Source organism: Castanea sativa, chromosome 12 (genome assembly GCF_040712315.1).
Source record: "Castanea sativa cultivar Marrone di Chiusa Pesio chromosome 12, ASM4071231v1".
Taxonomy (NCBI): domain Eukaryota; kingdom Viridiplantae; phylum Streptophyta; class Magnoliopsida; order Fagales; family Fagaceae; genus Castanea; species Castanea sativa.
Window position 1 is genome coordinate 3934535 of NC_134024.1, and position 15597 is coordinate 3950131.

General features: G+C 33.3%; 2 protein-coding genes across 2 annotated transcripts; one reads left to right on the top strand and one right to left on the bottom strand.

Moving 5' to 3' along the window:
• Positions 1-260: 260 nt before the first annotated feature.
• Positions 261-1581, top strand: LOC142621214 (transcription factor MYB123-like). The gene is made up of 3 exons (XM_075794532.1): positions 261-418; positions 652-781; positions 1050-1581. The coding sequence occupies exons 1-3, from the start codon at positions 286-288 to the stop codon at positions 1579-1581; spliced, it is 795 nt and encodes a 264-aa protein (XP_075650647.1). The 5' UTR covers positions 261-285.
• An 8556-nt stretch (positions 1582-10137) lies between these two features.
• Positions 10138-11752, bottom strand: LOC142620930 (cytochrome P450 89A2-like). The gene has a single exon (XM_075794243.1). The coding sequence runs from the start codon at positions 11711-11713 to the stop codon at positions 10154-10156; it is 1560 nt and encodes a 519-aa protein (XP_075650358.1). The 5' UTR covers positions 11714-11752; the 3' UTR covers positions 10138-10153.
• Between the last annotated feature and the right edge of the window lie 3845 nt (positions 11753-15597).

Below are 15597 nucleotides of genomic sequence, written 5' to 3' on the forward strand. Positions count from 1 at the left end.
TGGGTGAATTGTTTATTCCGCTCCTAAAGTTTATAATCTGCAGTGGAATGAATGATGGATTTGGTCCATTTGATGGGAGAAAAAATATTGTCACCAATCATAAAATATGGACTTTTTTTTTTTGTTAGATAAAGGGTTTTTGGCCCGAAGGCCATAAGCACTAGTATATATAGCTTGCTTTCCACTAGTACTACTATACATAACTAGCTTTCCTGTGTGCATGTGAGTTTGAGAGAGAGAGAGAGAGAGAGAGAGAGAGAGAGAGAGAGAGATACTAAGCTCAAAATGGGTAGAAGTCCTTGCTGTTCTAAGATGGAAGTGAATAGAGGAACCTGGTCTGCTCAAGAAGACCAAATGCTCAAAGATTATATCGCAACTCATGGGCAAGGAAAATGGAGAAGTCTTCCAAGGAAAGCAGGTTAGTCAAAAACCATAACAAACGCCTTGGCTTAGCTGACATCTTTTAATATTTTTAATGAAAACTTCCAAGTTCAAAACCCCACTACCCCAACTATCAAATTATTAATAAATAAATAAATAAACAAAATATACTTTTCTCATGAGATTTTGTATTATATAACTTAGTGAAAAGCCCTTTACCCTTAATGTATGAGTGATACAAATGTAATATATGTTGTTCTGTGCATGTAGGCTTAAAGAGATGTGGAAAGAGTTGTAGGCTTCGGTGGATGAATTATCTCAATCCTGACATCAAGAGAGGAAATATTACACCTGATGAAGAGGACCTCATTATTAGGCTTCACAAGCTCTTAGGCAATCGGTATTTCCCTTTATTCTTCCTAATTCAATTTGTATAGTCCATTGAGTAAGTTTTAAGGATATATAACATTTTTCACAATTTTTTCATAATTGCTAACATAATTTTTTATAATTAAAGTATCATTTTCATATGAATTTATTACTAATACTATTTTTATTATGCACTTATCACAATAGTTCACCGATACTAGTCACACTTTGAAATTTTTATTATTGCTTTAAATAAGTATGTACGTACTAAATATTGTTTCACTAATTTGTTATTCCAGATGGTCTATAATAGCTAAGAGGCTGCCAGGACGAACAGACAATGAAATAAAAAATTATTGGAACTCTGTCCTTAAAAAACAGCTGAATAATAGTAAGAAGGCAAGTACTGAGAAAACCATTCTTAAACCATCCGATAAGACCAAACTCCCTAAGACCAAACCCCATAAGACCAAACCCTCCACGACGTCGAGTGTGTACGAGTACAAGGTGATTAATAATAATATGGTCATTGAAGAACCTCTTACCAAGGATATACACTTGGTGAATATTGACAACGTTGCAAAGGAATCAAAATCCAGTGATGATGAATCCGCATTGGTTTTTTCTGAAGAGGATAAGTCACAAAACTTCTTGTTAGGCTTTGGCATTGAGGAGCTCAATGAGCTTTTGAAGTGTGATAATTTGGATGTGGACTTTTGGAATCTATGCATGTTGGATGAGAGTATGGAAGGAGAAGCTAATAATAATGGTGGCGCTAATGACATTCTCTGGTCTTCTTTGGAAGATCCTCTTTCATTCTTTGAATTCTAAGCCATTGCATTGGAGATGACTGTTCCCTATTTTTTAAAACTTCTTATAAGTTTGGTGTAATAATTAATTGGGAATCACAACCTATGAAGAAGAAATCATTGGTTCAACTTTCTCTTTTATTTTTTCTTCGAATCATTCACTTATATAACTAGGGATAGAAATTCTATGTGATATGTACCCGAAGTTGGCTTATATTGTGAAATAAAAATATCTTTGGCTAATGTGACCATATCTTTTCTGCTTATTTTTAATTGATCTTTATTTTTATTTACTGAATAGAAATAGGCATGTTTTGCCAAACATTTAATTTTTGCAAAAAGTAATAAAGTCTCTGCTTGAAATTTTTTAGTTATGTAGACATTTTGAAACTCAATTTTGCTAAAATTGAGTTTCAAGTAAAAAATGAGTTTAGTGAACTCAAGATTTTAAGCAAATAAGTACTCACGTGGATCGTCTAATGTGGCATTTTAAAATAAAATATCTCGTGTGGAACTTGAATTTAGTAAATTTTAATTCCATCAAATACTTAAAAATGAAATAGGCAAGACAGATGTACTATATGTTTGATGGAATTCGAGTTTCAAAAGAGACTATATAACTAAATAACTTTGGGCAGTGGCTTTTTAGAAATATTTTTTTTACAAAAATTGGATAATTGAAAGAAAAAAGGCCAATAGAAATCACTATCTTACTTCTTGTGTTCCATTTTATGATCTATCAATTATAATATATATGTCATGTGTATAACTTTTTTTTTTCATTTTAAAATTTTGATATTTATAAGGAAAGTAAAAAGAATATATAACAAGATTTTTTTTTGAGAAACAATATATAACAAGATTATAAATTTATACTATATTCTCTTACATAATAGTACATAGATTCTACTATTAAATTTAGAGAAATGATATGTTCACAATATTTCTACAACTTTTTTATAACAAATCTTAAGTGGCAAGTTGTTACTAGTTGCTATTATTGGGACAAAAAAGTAATCTTAGTATTAGTTTCAAATTTGAACCAATAACAACCAACCACTTATGATTTGTTGTAAAAATATTATGGACGTATCATTTTTCTTAACTTAAATTTATGGTAGACCCACTATTTATGTGAAAGGGGAAAAGTGCACATTTATTGTACTCCAGAAGGGAAAATTATTAAATACTCCCGGAGTACCATAAATGCGTACTCTCCCCTCTCACATAAATGGTGGGTCCTACTATAAATTTAATTAGTGGGACTCACCATTCATGTGAGAGAAGGGAGTATGCATTTATGATATTCTGGAAGTACACAATAATTTCCCCTCTAGAAGCACTATATAATTTTTCAAATTTATGATAGACTCACTATTTATGCGAAAGGAAAAAAGTGCATATTTATTATACTCCAGAAAGTACTATATAATTTTTCGACAACTTATACCTAGTGAAGTATTAAGTGGAATATAAAAGGTAGGATAGAATTTATTTTTTCTTTGTTCACTACACGCCCTAACTTAAAGCTTTGCCCAAGATGTAATAAGGTCAAAGCCAACTATTCATATAAGGTTGTTTAGGGGTCCAGTCCAGTTAATTTTAGATCTCCGCCAAATCTGGACGAAGATCTCCGCTTGATCTGAAATCTCTTTGAGATTTTCGTCATAATTGGTTTGATTGTGTCAGATTTTAATCTGGAAAAATCGACACTAGAACCAAAAGGATTAGTTTTTGGAGAGACTTCAATCCACCACTGACCACCTCTTGCATGCCATCGTAAAATCACTCGAATCATAAGGAGCAGTCTGGGTCCAGCAGTTGGATCAGTTTGAACAAGTCCTTGGACAGTCCTATATAGAATTCATATGTTAAAGGGACTGTTTATTGGGCCCAACATATCCAAGCTTCCCTACCCATACCTCATCAACAAACTTTTATCTATTTTACTGTCTTTCATACAAACTCTGGTTTTCCAGAACAGATTCATGTAACTCACAGTTAATTTGGATTATAATCTTGTTATTGGTTGCCAAGATATAAAGCTAAAATCAGGTTCAACCCTAGTAATTTTCAATCCTGACTCCATCTTGTCATTGATGTCTTGTTTTGTCTATACTGTGAAGTGAACTCGTCTGCAAATGTTTTGGTAAAGAAGCCGAAGCCAACATGAACCAGTACAAGAATATCAACAGTCATTTTTTTGCATTTTGATAGAAGAAGCACAAACTAGGTCAAAGCTCAAAAACTTATAAATCTAAAGTTGAGCCTTAGTTATAGCATTGTATGCACATCGTTAGAAGTATAATGAATATTAAAACGATATATTCATTGATTTTCACCTTTTAGTTTGATTTAGTGTTTAATGAATACTTCATAACCGTGCACTCTTGACGTAATCGATGGTCACTCTGCAAATATAAGTTCTTGTGAGATGGAAAGTAAAGACTAGAGTTCAAGTCTTTAGAAAAGTGCTTCATACATATACATTTAGATTAAACTATAATAGAATTTTTATCTCATCTCAAAAAGGAAAAAAAAAAATCTATTTAGTCAATTATTATCAAGATTTAGTACCTAGTTAATTTATAGTTTTATTGATCCTTTTTTTTAGAAATTAAAAATCTGCCAATTTGCCCTTGGTCGAGCCAAGCAAGTAGTACTCAAATATTAGTACTTATCCCAAAACCAAAAAAATAAATCTATAGAAATGTGTGAAGTTGAGACCCTGACAGCAATTTGGTAGTTACCAAGATAATTGTTAGTCTAATAATAACATAAAATAAATAAAAACCAATTCTCAGAACCATGTGAATTGTAATGTCCAATAGGTTTTCTATCCAGGGCATCCAAGAGCTAGCTAGAAGCTGTCACTAGACAGGCAAGATGGAATTTTTTAACCTCTGTATGAACATGTGACACTGATCAGGTTTCAACAGAGTATTCCAACTTTATATCTATGATTTGGTACTCCCATCTGTAACAGAGTTAAATAATAGAGGGAAATATATATATATATATATATATATATATAGAGAGAGAGAGAGAGAGAGGGCAAAACTTAAGTACAGTATTTAGATGTTGTTCTTTAGGTTTCTCTTTTAAGATTTTGCCATGTGAATTTTTTCTTATAAAATGAAAATGTATTTTTTAATTAAATAGTCATTTGGCTGAATCTTAAGATGAGAACTTAAAAAACACTACCTAAAGTACTATACATACGTTTTATCCATATATACACATGGCTACTTTGAGATGGTCATGTCCATGCATGCAACCTCATATATATTGAGTTTCAACAAGATTTTTTTTTTCTTTTTCATATTTTTTTTCTTAACAATGCTGCAAATCAAATTTTACGATTTATTAATATGATAAATTATGATTAATGTAACATTACTTTTTTATTGTATTATCACTAACATAACTTTTATCATATACTTATTATCACAATCCATCATCTTAACAGTTGTAAAGAATATTGTGAAATTTGTTGTGTATTTATTTCTCCGATCTTATACTGTTCCTTTGGCATGCCGATGCAGGCATGCTTCAATCTTACCTAATCTTGGCAATCAACTTACACATAAAGTATCACCTATAGATAAAGTATAAATCATAAAATTAAATATATTTTTATTCCACATAAAAATAAAAATAAAAAGAAATCTGTTTCCTACTGATACCCCCGAACTTTCCCTTACCCGTGACATGCATGCATGTTCCAAGAGTTGTGGAGTCGAGGAAAGCTTTATTTTTTTTGTTGAGGGAAACTTAATAATATAATTTACAATTACAAGTAAAATATTTGTAGTGTGAGGCGTACTCTTCATCTCATTGCCACATGAAGCCATTCATTAAAGAGAGACAAAAAAAAAAAAAAAATTGGATTCAGGATTGTAGTATTTCGAGTTAATAAGTTATTGTGTCTCCAAGGTAATACAAAATGATGCTCCATTATTTTATCTCTTCCAAGATCCAAAACAGTAAAAAAAAAAATTTATTAAAAAAATCTTGGATCACATGTTCCTTTTATTATATGCAATGTTTAATTCTTGATGTCTCATATATTTCTTCACGACTTATTAGATATTGTATCAAACTCCTATTTCGACTTAATTTGAAATTTGTTAATGTAAAAAGAAATTTTAGTTTATTTTCTATTAAACAAGTAATACTTATTGTCTATGAAAAAAAAAATCTATTTCTTATCCGCTAAAAAATGTATTCAATGTCCATAAAAAGTAAAGACTAAAATCTTATAAATAAACAATATTACAAAAGGTTAGAGACTAAAAACTTATAAACAGACAATACTATAAAAGGTTTGGTGGCTCTAATCCAAAGGACTAGGAAAAAAGTTTGAATTAGTTTGACGAAGCTTAATTTAGAGATAATAGTTGGCCTTTTCCTAGAGAGAGAGAGAGAATATTGCACATTTTGCATGTGAATTATGCAAAATGCAAAAGGGGAAATGGGGAATACACATGACTATTCTTGAGTAAGGCTATATGATGAGGAGGATGTCTCGAAGTTAGTTTTTTCTGAGGCCATAAAATCCGTCTTTGAGTTAACAAATATAACTTTTTCTAGTCTTTCTCAAGCATGTAACTTCAATACTAATTTATTTGTTTGCTCCCCAAAAAATTTAAGATTGGTGAGCCCACAATGCACAACTCTCTAATGTGTACTATTAAGACAATATGATGAGACCGTATGGCTAAGATGAGCAGGTAAACATTTATAAAAGGAGGTGCTGGGAAGTTTTTAGTGACTGCAACTTCCTTGCATGCCAATTCATCAAATACATTCACAGACTCATTCAAAACAATCAAATTCATCACATCGTTCAACAAGTCCTTTCCCACAAAGCCATTACCACATAGACCAAGAACACAAGTAGTCGATGAACTTGTACTCCCACCATGATCATCAGCATTCAAAACACAACATCTGAGCATGCTGTTGAGACTTGAGAGTGACATGGTCAGCAGCAAGATCACAACTTAGCTTGTGTTCGGATTAGTTTTTCTCTGATTTGTTGATTTTCTGAAAATAAGTAAAAGTATAATAGTACTATTAAAAAATTGAAGCTTTAAAAAACTATACATAACCAAATAAGCTAATGAACTAAAGGAAAAAGTTAATCCGGATTCATGCTTAACATCATTTTAAACCGCCTAAAAGGCATTATAAAAATTAACCAAAGTTTGAGAAATAGCCTCTGATCATTGTGTTCCAAGACACAACATCTCCCTCAGTAGGGACGGAATTAGGATTCAAACTTAGGGGGGCCAAAGTTCTTTGTTCAAAGATTTTAAAAAATTGGAATATCAATACTAGAGGTTGATAAAGTTATATTATTAGCATTAATTTATTTATTTTTATTTTTTCTTTTGAAAAAAATTTAATAATAGGATTTTATAATCAAAATTTTTGCAAGTTAATTGGCACGTCCTAATATTTTCATGGTCTAACTAATGTGTGAATGGAGCGATCAATATGTAGCATAAGAGTTATTTCTATGGCTATGAGGGTGGAGTCATTTGAGAGAGGCATAGAGCTCTCAAGTGAGAGGGAGATATTGGGTAAAAGGTTATTGGGTTTTTGTGATTTTTTTTGTTAGGATTTGTAATTGATTTATTATTATTGTTTTTACTTAAACCGAATTTATGATTTGTCCAAAGATTTTTCTTATTATCTGGGTATGTGAATTTTTTTTTTTTTAAATATTTTATTGTTATCTATTTGTTGGATTTCTAGGGTCAATTTGTAAAATTTTTGGGAAGGGGGGGGGGGCCAAGTATATAAATTTAAGAGCCAAAATTAAAATTCTTTTTTATTAATATACATACTAGTATTTTTTTTTTCAAAGGTTGGGAGGGGGGGGGGGGGGGAGGGATGGCCTCCCTTAGCCCTTGAGTAGTTCCGACCCTAAATATTAATGAAACAACGTTAAACATCATCATGCAAACGAATTCACTGAAGCAATATTAATATAAAATAGAAACAAAAAAGTCAAACCGCTATTCTATTTATGCATAAAGAGTAATCAAACTCATAACAACGGTGTCAAGTGCATAAACTTTCTAATAATTGTATACCCATCTTGACAATCTACGTTGATAAGAAACATAGCGATTTTTATCCACCGTGTTCAACTCTAATACAAAGATTAGAAATACACGGCACCAAGCAAAAAGCTATAATCGTGATGTCAACGAATCAAGTAACAATTAATATATCTCATATATTAATCACGGCACATGGGTCTAAAGTTTATAGAACAAAACCACAATGCAGAAAAAACTATTGCAGAATTTTGAATTAAACATCAAGAAAACGGTTTTCTTTAATTCTAAAACTCAATCACATGTTATACAAGCATGATATTGAAGTTTGCTCTGATACCAATTGTTAGAAAAATTAGTTTTGCATATCATACAAAACCCACAGCAGAAGTAACACAATGATTTATTTCATTAATGAGAGATAACAAGTAATCTTGAATTCTAGGACAAAGAAGAGAAAGTGTACCCTGGTGCAGTAAAATTCAAAAACAAGACTTGAGAATACCTTCAATCTTCATCCCAATTCCACATGGTGCCTAAGATGAGTGGTCTCTCAATCAGTTCTTACGTACGTTAATTTTCCTTTAGAAAAATGTATTCCAAAAAACTTGTAGAGAAAAACTGTTTTCTCTTCTTTTAATCATACGTAGGTTTTAACTGCCTTGGCAATTACTTTATTTAATAATTCTGATTAAATAAAAATTGATTATCTAATTGGGTTAGCCTTTTGGACCTGCCCAATTGGGCTTAAGTGTGTGACTTGAGATGGGACCAAAGGGATTAATAAGGCTCTTGCTCCAATGGGCTTCAGACTTATCTGTCAACTCTTGATAAGGCCAAAATTATCATTAATTATATAACAAGAACCACTATGGAAATATAATTGCATTCTAGACTTTATTAATAAATTATTTCCCAAGACTCTAATATGATATCATTTGACCCTTCTATGAAATATCCGTAGTGAATAAAGTCATAATAAACTGTCACTTTGTAAACAACTATTTTATTCCTTGAGTATCTGATTTAATCTTTTAGTTATTCATATTTATGAAATCTAATTTCAATAAATATAAACTTTAGTAACTCTTTACTAAAGTGGCCAGCCCTAAATATCCAATTCCTTTAAACTTATCTCAAGGGGATATTTCATGTCTCTATAAAAAGAGATTATAAATTCTATCTTGAGAATATGTGTTCCCTCAACACTACGTGTGGTTATCCAACATACTGAGGTTTTGACTGTTAAACTAGATCTAATATATCAAAGTAACCTACACTTCATGATCGGGTTTACTATCCTCTCAGGATTGAGAGTCTATGAAATTAGAAGTCGTAAGATTAATTATTCAGGTGACAGTTGTTAATTGAATAATTAATTTCACAGCGGTCTAGTTCAATATGTCGTACACACTTAAGACATATCAACACATTCAAATGACAGTTGTTAATTGAATAACTAATCTCACAACGGTTTACTTCAATATGTTGTACCCACTTAAGACATATTAACACGCCAACTAGAAGTCTTTACTTCCATAATCAAAACAAATTATCTTAGTTGATGCATTATAATTTTCGCAGATGAAATGCCCAATTTCATTACTGACTAAAACTATATTTTGAGTTTACAAGGAACTTGTGATTTATATCTTGAGGGTGAGTTGGACCTGAGGAACCAAGTCAGCCCACCTGGACAAAGCCCAACACGAAGCCCTTGGCCCATTAGGTGATATGGGCCCGATACACATGGGGGAGGTAACCCCGAGCTTCATCATAATGTTCTCTAGCTGAATGCCGGGAATTCTGGCGAACACATCCTGAGAGATTCCTTAGAGGTCAGTAGTTTGAGCTGACCACAAAGGAAATTTGTGTGCAGTCCTAACAAGGTTGGTCACCAAGAGCTAACGATTTTGAAAGAAACCACTTCCGAACACTGTCTGACGTTTGGCACAAGTTCCAATGGTATCTTTTGAATTTGTGAGGATCCCTTAGGATTTTGATGGATATGGGAATGTGTGAATAAGTGGGGAAAGAAATGATAGCCACCCCACAAATGGGGGGCTATAAAAGGAGGTCGAAGCAAGGGTAGAAGGGGTTGGACATTAGAGAGAGAAAGAGAGAGGGGATGAGAGGAAAACACAGAGAAAGGGTGAGTGAACACGCTTGGATATTCAGGGGAATTAAAGGGGAGTGCTTTCACTTATTTGGGGCTTCGATTAGTCAGATTGAGTACAACCCCCCATGTACAAATAAATTGTAAGTCCATTATTGCAGAAGAGACAACTCTAGGCTCACACATATCTTCTGTAATTAAATCACATAAACATACCATACATTTCAAGGACTATAATAATGTCTCATTAATTCATTTATAAATAGTCTCATATAATTAAACATTGTGACTATTTATAACATGTGAATTAATTAGATTTTAAGATATAAACCCTAACATCACAGTAGAGCTATATAATAAAAATAAATAAAACATTATCATAGACTCTTAGTCATAGACCTAACAATTTAAAGTCTTGGATATAAGTGGGCCTTGAGAGGATTCTTCATCACCGTAGTGAACTCTAGCTTCTCTGACAAATCAACCTCATCACCATCAACAGCTTTCCACTCAAAATTCCAAACCAGATTGGCCACAAAATACTCCAAATGCAGTATTGCCAAACCAGAAGCAGGACAAATCCTCCTCCCTGCACCAAATGGCATCATCTTAATCTCTCTGCTTCCAGTTATATCAAACACACCATCATCACCACTCAAGAATCTCTCAGGCTTAAAGTTCATAGGATCTTCCCAAACCCTCGAGTCCCACCCCATTTCTGCCGCCATGAAATTCAAAGTAGCATTCTTTGGTACCAAATATCCATCCAAAACCACATCCTCAGTCACTGCATGTGGCAACAAAAAATGCCCAGGTGGGTGTCTCCTTAAACCCTCCAAAACTACTGCTTTCAAATAAGGCATCTTGCCCAGATCCTCTTCTTTAACTTCCTTTTCTCCATCACCAACAACCCCTTTAATCTCCACAAAAAGCCTCTCTTGGATTTGTGGGTATTTCACCAAATTCGCCATAATCCACTCCAATACTGTGGACGTAGTATCTGTACCCGCGTTGAGAAACTCCGAGCACAAACTAGCCATTTCCTCCTCTGAAAGCTTCCTCTTTTCCTCTGGTAACTCCAAGTCCAACAACGTATCCACATACGACACAACAAACTCATCATCACCATCATTATTTTTTTCTTCATTTACTTTGCTCTGTCTTCCTAGCCTCACTTTCCTCCTCGCTTCTATCAAAGGCCTTAACACAGCATCCTGGTTTCTCCGAATTTGAAACAACTCTTCCCAACGCTTACGAAATACAATCCTTCCAATACTGGGCCAAAAGTTGAGCATACTAAACCGACCTATGCTCAAAAGCAAGCGACGATGAACCTCTTCGACTTTCTTAATCTGGGTTTCTCCAAGTTTGTCTCCGAAACACATAAGCACCAACAAACAAAACATGGAGTATTGGAAATCTTCTTTAACAACAATCTGTTTACCAGATTTAGACTGAGAATCAAGGCGGTTGAGGAGGATATCCAAAACCCACTTGCGGGCGTGGGAGTAGGATTTCACTCGTGAAGGGTGAAGAATCTCCGAACTGAGATTACGACGAAAGAGTCGCCATGTGGGACCGGAATAAGCAGAGCTGATATTGTGCTGGTTACTAGATATGACCGCGTCTGTTGGTGGAGGAGTTGGGCGGTCAGCAAAAACGGCACCGTTTTGGACGAGAGCTTTGTGAGCGAAAGAGCGGTTGGCAACGAAGATAGCCGGGCGAAAGCCTATGTAAATGGTGAAGATGGGTCCGTACTTGGCATGGAGTTTGGGGATGATGTGTTCGAGTTCAGAGAAGGGTTTGCGGAGCCATAGGAAGTTGCCAATGATGGGAATGGTGTAGGGTCCAGGAGGGAGCTTATTGTTTTCAGAGACTTTGTTGTTGGTGGTGGTGTGGTTGAGGAGAGATTTGAGAAGGGCTGAGATGCAGAGAGAGATCATAACGATGATGAACCAGGTCTCCATGTTTGATAAGCGTGTTTGTGGCTATTCAGTTTGGGTAAGTGTTAAAATGAGCTAACATATATAAAGGGAAAACCTTTGCTGAAGAGAGATGAGTACGTAAGGACTTACGCGCTTTTGCATGCAAGGATGTTTTTATAATATTTTTCAGGTGTTTGCTTTTAAAGTCTTCTGACACTTGTGTCGCCTCTTTTATACTTTTTTTACATTAATATACAAGGACAAATATTTTTTTTCAGAGAGAAAAATATAGAAAGAGAGGACAATTATTGAAGGAGAAAAACTCAAAAGCCTGTTTGATCTGTTTGGATGAAACTTGTTTTGGATTATATTATTCAGTTTCTATAATTGAGTTCTCAAAATACGTAAATTTCATAAAAAGAAATTTGTTTGGCTTGATTTTCAACCCTTGTTTCTATTACTCAATTCTTTGATTTTTGAATGATGAGTTATAAAAATTTAAAACACATTTTAAGTGTTTTTAAGGTATGAAAACAAAGTTATGATAATATTTTTGTAATTAAACCCACATACCCAGTCGCGATATTTGACCAATGGACTGATTTTTTTTTTTTTTTTGGGTGAAACCCAGTCGCAATGTTTGACAAATGCTTTGATTTTTTTTTTTTTTTTGTGAAACCCAGCCGCAACTTTTGAAGTTGAAAACTGGGTCTGAGTTAAGGTGTCAAACATGAGTTTGAAAAATTGAAGTATTTTAAGTGATGAGTGATGAAAATTAAATGACTGACAAACTAAACCGCCCGCAAAATTTTTTTTTTTTTTAAAAAAAAAACTGAAAACATGAATTATGCACAAGCTTGTTATGAGAAAATCTCTTTCACACACTGTGTAAAATCCTCTGACACTTGTGTCGCCTCCTTTGTACCTTTTTTTTACATTAAGGGTGCGTTTGGTTGGGTGTAAAATATTTTCCAGGTGTAAAATAATTTCAGCTGCAATATTTTTGGGAAAAGAAAATATTTTTAGGTGTTTGGTTGTGATCTTGAAAATATTATAGAAAATACATTTTCTACTTGTTGCTCACATTTTCTCAGCTTCCAAACAAATATCATTTCTCAATACAGAACAACAAAACCCAAAAAAAAAAATCATCAAATCCGGTCAGAGAAGAACGAAGAGAGAGAGAGAGAGAGAGGCGACTGGGTTCGACGATCAGACCGGCTTCATCAGAGATGGGTTTGAGCATTGAGCGGCGTGAATCAGATCGGCGATGGCGATGGCGATGGCGATGGTGAAGGTACGATCTCGCCGGCGCGGGTTGGGGCGCGATCTCGCTCTCTCTTCGTGCTCTCTCTCTCTCTCTCTCTCTCTCTCTCTCTCTTCGTGCTCTGTCTCTCTGTTTTCTGAAAAATTTCTATTTGAAGGTAAAATAGAAACAGAATTTATTTTACGGGTGGGAAGGGCTTTTTTACGGTCAAAGGTAAGTGATTTTTCGGTTGACCAAATTTTCAATTGCTACCAAACATACATAAATGCGGAAAATAATTTCTGAAACTGATTTACCGTTGAAACAAACACAGCCTAATATACATGACTTCAGTCAAAAAAAAAAAAATTTGGTTGTTGGATGCTAGAGGTAGTAAAAATAGCCAGCAAGGACTTTTTTTCTTTTTTTAAGAGAGAAAAATATAGAAAGGGAGGACAATTATTGAAGGAGAAAAACTCAAAATCTGTTTTTTTTTTTTTTTTTTTTTTTTTTAATACTGAAAACGTGAATTACGCACAAGCTTGTTATGGGAAAATCTCTTTCACACCGTGTAAACTCCTCTACACTTGTGTCGCCTCCTTTGTACCTTTTTTTACTTTTTTTTTTTTTTTTTTGAAGCCACCTTTTTTTACATTAATATACATGACTTCAGTCAAAAAAAAAAATTTTTGACTGTTGGATACTAGAGAGGTAGTAAAAGTAGCCAGCAAGGACAATTTTTTTTTTTTGAGAGAAAAATATAGAAAGGGGGGACAATTATTGAAGGAGAAAAACTCAAAATATTTTTTTTTTTTTATAAACTGAAAAAGTGAGTTATTACACAGTATGTGAAACAGTGAAAAAAAAACAGCCCATTATTGAATGAAAAAAATGAGAAATGATATGTCCACAACATTTTTACAATATTTTTACAACAAATCATAGGTGGCAGGATGTTACTGGTTGTTATTGTTGGGGCAAAAAAGTAATCTTAGTGTTAGGTTCAAATTTGAACCAATAACAACTAACCACCTATGATTTGTTGTAAAAATGTTGTGGATGTGTAGCACCTCTCGAAAAAAATATATCAAAGGAATGCCAATTTTGTTATAAAAAGTTTACATATTTGATAATAAAATGTGATTAGTAGGATAAATTTCTTAATTGTTTTGGTTTTCTATTTAAAGCCAGGCACATTAAATTGTTTTGATTTTCTATTTTTGCCACCTTGGTCCCACTAAAAATCCCTTATACATAATGTTTTTATAATAAATTTTACAGCTGTTAAGGTTTTTTTTTAGAAGATCAACAGTTGAGTTTGTCTACTTGAGTGGTAGACATAAATAAGAATAATGAAACCACAATTCTTTCTTCATCACTCAAGCAGTAATTATAAATTTTGTAGCTAGCGAATAAAATTTGATTCAATATTATTGTACTTTTTTCTTCTCTATTATTTCTCCATTTTTTAATGCTATAAAATAGGAACAGCAAAACATTCTCAAAAAAAATAGGGACAGCAAAAACTTATCCTACATAGGTAGTCTATTTCTATCTTCAAAATATTTGTCTTTCACTTCTCTCTTGCAATGTAACCCACCAAAAAAATGCACCCTACCTTCTTCTTCTTCTTCTTCTTTTGTGTGTGTGTGTGTGTGTGTGTGGTTTTAGCCAAAATGGTGTTGGAATTACACTAAGGACTACAATCATGGTTTTAAAAACCGAACCGGGCATCGAACCGTTTTTTTTTTAATTTTTGGTTTAACCCCAATTTTTGACCAGTTTTTCGGTTTTTACCCAATTTTGGGAGTTTTACCGGACCAGACTGGCTCCCAGTTCCCGGTTGAACCGGTCTGATTGGCTGGTCCAGTCCGATTTTTAAAACAGTGACTAAAATCACAACTTATAATACCTGCATTTTCAACTTTTGTTCCCATTCCTCCAAATATAATTTGTTTTTTTTTTTTCTTGGAGAATTTTTTTTATGTATGTCTTTTTTGTGATAAATTCTTTATATATAATTCTAATCAATACATAATTTTATTTTAATGGTTGGTAGGAATTAATCTTTACAACGTGAAACTTGTGAAGGTTGTTTCTTTCAAATTGGGAAGACAGGTTTCGGCCATAGTTATTTATGTCGGACCTTGAAACTTGATGCTCTCCTTTGATCCTCCCATTTTGGAGGATAATTAAGAAGTTAGCTATTTGAGGAAGAAGACCATAAACTGAAGTCTAGATAAGACATCGGTCCATATTGGCCAAAAGAAGACCATAAGGGGAAAGCATGGCCCCATGAAAGAACAGCTTCATAGGTGGTAGCAAATGAACGAAGCAATCAAACACTTCCAAACATAAAATAATACTCCCTCCGTCCTAGTTTGTTTGTCCTCTATTCTATTTTGGGATGTCCCAAAATGTTGTCCTGTTTCTAAAAATAAAATTAATTAATTTACTAATATTCCTATTATACTCTACTTTATTTTCAAAACTATTTGAAAATAAAACTAACAAATATTTAAAAAAATCAATCTAATTAGGACACATTTTTAGTTGCCTCATTAAGAATAACTTTTTTTTTTAAAAAAGCTGATAAATTTATTTAAGGGTAGTTTTGTAAATTTATACATTTTTATAAGGCAGACAAGACAATAAATGATGTTCCCTTAAAAAGTTTGAC